Source organism: Melanostigma gelatinosum (genome assembly GCF_949748355.1).
Source record: "Melanostigma gelatinosum genome assembly, chromosome: 9".
NCBI classification, from domain to species: Eukaryota; Metazoa; Chordata; class Actinopteri; order Perciformes; family Zoarcidae; genus Melanostigma; species Melanostigma gelatinosum.
In genome coordinates this window covers 1,581,013-1,586,012 of record NC_136642.1, presented here as the reverse complement: position 1 = coordinate 1,586,012, position 5,000 = coordinate 1,581,013, and the positions used below count along the sequence as shown (strand labels likewise).

The 5,000-nt window shown below is 48.9% G+C and overlaps 1 protein-coding gene across 1 annotated transcript in view; it reads right to left on the bottom strand.

The window, feature by feature from the left end:
- Positions 1-5,000, bottom strand: part of LOC306782638 (neural-cadherin) — a gene marked incomplete at its 5' end in the record, with an annotated part of 78,993 nt that overhangs the window by 31,655 nt on the left and 42,338 nt on the right. Inside the window, 4 exons of the mRNA XM_079276081.1 lie at positions 273-416; positions 711-897; positions 973-1,100; positions 2,089-2,338. Of these exons, the coding sequence (XP_079132207.1) occupies positions 273-416; positions 711-897; positions 973-1,100; positions 2,089-2,338 (709 nt within the window). The remainder of the gene's footprint in view (positions 1-272; positions 417-710; positions 898-972; positions 1,101-2,088; positions 2,339-5,000) is intronic.

The following is a 5,000-nucleotide window of genomic DNA, read 5'->3' as shown; positions in this document are numbered from 1 at the left end:
GGGAGGGGAGTGAGGAAAAAGAGGAGGAAGAGAGGTAAGAAGCGAGGATGGAGGATGAGAAGGAAGAGAGGAGAGAAGAGGAAGAGGAGAGGATGGAGGGGAGAGGAAGATGAGGAGGGGGAGAGAAATGAAGAAGTGGGCGAGAGGGTGGAGGGGGAGGAGAGGAGGAAAGAAGAAAGGGAACGAGGGATGAAGAGAACAGAGAAGGAAACAAGAGAAGAGAAAAGAAGAGAGCTGGAGAGGAGGAGAGGCAGACAGAAGACTCAGCTCACCTTCGTCCTCGTCGTTGGCGGTGACGGTGATGAGGACGAAGCCGACCTCCTCGTCTTCCTCAACGCTCACCTCGTACGCCGGCCGGGCGAACGCCGGGGCGTTGTCGTTGACGTCGGTGACGAAGATCCTGACGTACGCCGTGTCTGAGAGCCGGACACAGAGATTCATCATCATCGTCATCGTCATCGTCATCATGAGCAGCTCTCTTCCACAGTACAGCAGTGCTGAGAACAACTTAAAGCTTCCTGCAGATGTTTCAACATCAGGCTAAAATAAGGAACCGAAACCGTCACAAAACAAAAAGTCTGTTCACTTCTTTGAATGCAGAACGTTGATAAATGTTTTGATTCTTCAGCTCTCGAGTCCCCACTGTGAACCCTTTCCAGTGGCTCTCATTCATCATCTGAACAGCCGTACGATGAGAGAGAGAGCGTTACCGGTGTTGGGTTGGCCCCGTTGGCCCGGTCTGGCCGACTCGGAGCCGTCCTGGGACTGGACCTCGATCAGGTAGGAGGCCTTCTGCTCGCGGTCGAAGGAAGCTCGAGTGACGATGACGCCGCTGCGCGAGTCGATGCTGAAGAACTGAGAGTCGCCGCTCTCGTCCTTCAGGATCACATAGTGGACCTGGAGAACAAGGAAGAGGTTGAAGAAGAAGAGGAGGAGGAAGATAATCAGCAGGTGTGTTCAGGTGTCCCTCACCATCCCGTGTAGACCAGAGTCCAGGTCTGTGGCCGACACCTGAGCCACCGACGTGCCGATCTCGGCTCCTTCGGGCACCGTGGCCTCGTAGGTGGACGACAGGAAGAAAGGAACGTTGTCGTTCACGTCTGACGGAGAGAAAAGAAAAGAGGAGGAAGCATTGACTCAGCAGAACACATGCAGTCTGTCACGTCCATGAAAAGCTGATTAAAAACTGACAGAAGAGGAACGAAAAGACAGAAGAAGAAGAAGAAGGGAAACGCAAGAAAGAAAAGCAGATCGAGGGCAAAGACAGTTTGTGTTTTTTGTGCCACATTCACACCATAGAAGAAGATCGAAACGTCAGCGCATAACAGATGGAGAAAGAGAGTGAAGAGAGTGAAGTCGGACTGATGAAAACCAACTTATTAGTGAGGAACAATCCTCCAAAACACCGTGAAGAGTCCACAAAAGCCGCTTGTCAGCTCACTTTCAAGCTCTGCTCAGCCAATTACAGCGTCCGATGTGGGTTTGTTCAAAGCCAATCAAAGTCAGGAAGTCTTTTCCTCTGCAGCCGCCTACAGACTGAACTGTGAGTCACTGCTGAAGTGAGTCTCACGCCGCCGCTTTCTTCTGCCGCCGGAGACGGCCGGCGATGCGACTGTTATTTCAGTGTGTGTTTGGAGATGAAATCATTTAATGTTCAGTACAATCGGGTCTGACTGTCACCGGTTCAGCGTATCCTCGATGGATCGTTACAAAAAGTAAATCCTCGTTTGTTTTCCTGCTAAAGCCAACAAAACGAGTAACGTGAATACAGTCTTTGTAAATAGAATTACATCTTCAGGGGAAACAAGTTTGTGAAGTATGTAGTTCGTCGTGGTTTGAGTTAAAATAACTACAGAAGTAAGTTATGAGACAAACAAATCAACGCTGACTTCTGGTTCCATACGGGGAACGAACAGCAAGCGATGTGTTACAACCACCAACCTCCTGATATAACAAACCAGATTTCTGACGACATTTATCTGTTTTATTTGTGTTTGCCCTCAAACAACCCTTTGAAGAAACGTCTTCCCTCTCACGTGTTAGGTGTTAAGATTAAAAAGTCAGCACAGACTCCTCCCACTATCTCACCTGTCACGTTGACGTAGACGGCGGTGAACGACGCGAGCGGCACGGCGGCGACGTTCTGGACTCGAACCCTGAGCGTGAAGAAGCGCATGGTCTCGTAGTCCAGGTTCTCGGCCACCAGGATGGACGCCGAGCTGTCCGCCCGGTTCGGCTTGATGTAGAACCGAACCGGCATGTTGGTCTCCGGCACCTGACCCTCCTCCAGGTTGTAGGTCACCCGGGGGTCACCGAGCGGGGACGTCGCCTTGATGGTCTGATGGGGGGGAGACAAGGCCAGGGTCACGTGTTTAAGGAAGCAGAGAGAAAGCAAGTCAACAGGAAGTGACACAGGGACTAATATGTGTGTGTGGGGGGGTGTGGGGGGGGGGGGGGGGTGTGATTCCTGCTAATCAGGGCGAGGAAGACATGAATATTAAACATTTTCCTCACCAAATAAAACTTTGGAAATGACAAAACCTGATAGAATATAATACGAATACTCCCAGTAGACAGTATCTCTACGTCAGGGGTGCCCAATACGTCGATCGCGATCGACCGGTCGATCGCGGAGGTAGTGCGAGTAGATCGCATGCCATTCAAAAAAAGTTAGACGTCCTCATGGCATTTGCCACTTGATTTTCGAACACACGGGTCACCACGTATGCGCGGTCAACCGCGCGAGCTACTGCAAAACTCCGGCGAGCTAATTAGTCAGCCTTCCAATTTATTTCCACTAAAGAAGCTACATCTGCAGCGCCATGATTTGGGAAACGTCCAAAACCTTGCGTCAGAACTGGAGACGCAACGGAAGGCGTGTGCGTAACTTGACAGTGCGCGCTACACAGAGCAGATTGACAAGTGTCTGTCAGGGTTTGACAAACGCTTTCCAGACTTTGCTTTACTCGAGCCAGTTGCTACACTTATGTGCTGCACATTTCGGGAAGATATTGAGGTTGATTCACTCGCATCAAAAATTGCAACATTGTTTCACCTGAACTCGTCTGGAGTGGAGGATGAGATTTTGACACTGCAGCTGAAGTCCAGGGCTCATGGACAGTTTTCTCACAGAGGAAAAGTACCCAAACATGAGGAAATGTGATCCCTTTTTGACTGAATTATTCGGCTCTACTCATTTATGTGAGTCAGCCTTTTCATACATGAAGAACATTAAGTCCATACACCGTTCCACCATGACTGATGATCATTTGAAGTCTGCTTGAGGCGGATACCAGCAGCTACTGTCAGGACTATGCAACTCTGGCCAATCCCATTCAGTGCAAGTCATCAGAGTAAGGGAACGACCAAAAATATACAGAATATATGTATATATATATATAAATAGATATTCAGCATTTTTAATGTAGGTAGATCATTTTGACTTGGTCATTTTAAAAGTAGCTCGCAAGCCGAAAAAGTGTGGGCACCCCTGCTCTACGTGGTACAGGAACGTATTGATGATTTGATACCTTCAGATGCTGCTCGGGCCTGAACAACACTCGTGAATCTGATCGATGATGAGCAGAATACGAAGGGAGCATCGTCTTCAAAGCTTTTAATTGCTGGTTGTGGAGATTAGAGGCCGCTCGTGTAAAATAACTGCAGCTCCTCGACCCTCCGTGCATTCCTCTTAGACTTCAAGTTTATATCTTTAATCCTACACACACACACACACGTCATTACAATCCTTCAAAGAACGAAGCAGAAGAAGAACCGGTTCGCGATGACGTCACGTTAGCAGGCTGCTCGTCTTCATAACTGTCTCGGCTTAACGTCTCCCAGACCCATAAACCAAAACACTCAGTAAAATATATGACACGGTGGGATAAACAACCGTGTTACCAAGAATGCAGCGTTCCAACGCTCCAGTCCTTCTATGGAAGAGAAGCAAGTCCAGAGGGGAAAAGAAATATCCAACACCGAAAAAGGGGTTTCAGTTTCTGCTTTGTTGACGTGTGTGTGTGTGTGTGTGTGTGTGTGTGTGTGTGTGTGTGTGTGTGTGTGTTTGAGCTTTTAACTCCAGGGAAGGATTGTGTTTTCTGCTGCATTTTGGTTTCCACTGAACCCAAATATTCTACTGATTCATGTAACTTCACCGGGACAGATTTTCAAATACAATCTGTTAAATGTCCACATTAACACCCCCCCCCCCCCTCTATTTTCCTCCTCATTCTTCGTCGTGTGTCTTGAAACACGTTTCCTCAGAGCGACACGCTGACGCTGAGTGAGAAACGATGTCCACATCTTCAAAAACACTGAAACCCTCTCAGCCTTCACTCTCTCTCCCTCACCGTTGACCAGAGAACGCCCCTCACTTTCATCTCTCTACCAGCCACTCAGCGAAGATGGCGACGGTCATATGGCCGAACTCGAGGTTTCAAAACATCAGTCCACAAACCAACGAGAGACGTCACGACGACTATGTCCACCTCTTATAGTCTATGTCTACACCCTGAGCTCCCATTAGTATCCCCAACAAGACTCCCTTTTGGACACGGCCGTAAATCTGCTCCAAGTCCACAAAACACACCGGATGGGCGGACTCCCATGACTCCTCCAGTGAGACTGCTAGCTGATCCACTGCTCCACAACGAGGACGGAATCAGCATTGCTGCGAGGTTTGACAGTCTCTTGGAGCTTCTTTTCCTCTTCTAAAAACAGGAGCCAGCACCCCCAAAGTCTGAGGAACATTAAAGACGCTTGTCCCAACAATGTCCAGACTTTAGCATATTGGTGAGGTTTCCTCAGAGTCTTCAAACTCGTGTTTTTTCGGTTCAGGAGTTCCTCAAAGTTTTCTCTTCCCACCGCTTGACGATGTCATCGGTCCAGGGTCTGCAGCCTGAGCCAAGCACTGACGCTTTGACCGAACTTCTGTAAAGGCCGACTGAAAGTCCGTCTCCACAGCCTTCTCCGAACTCAAAGGTTTTCACTTCGGTGAC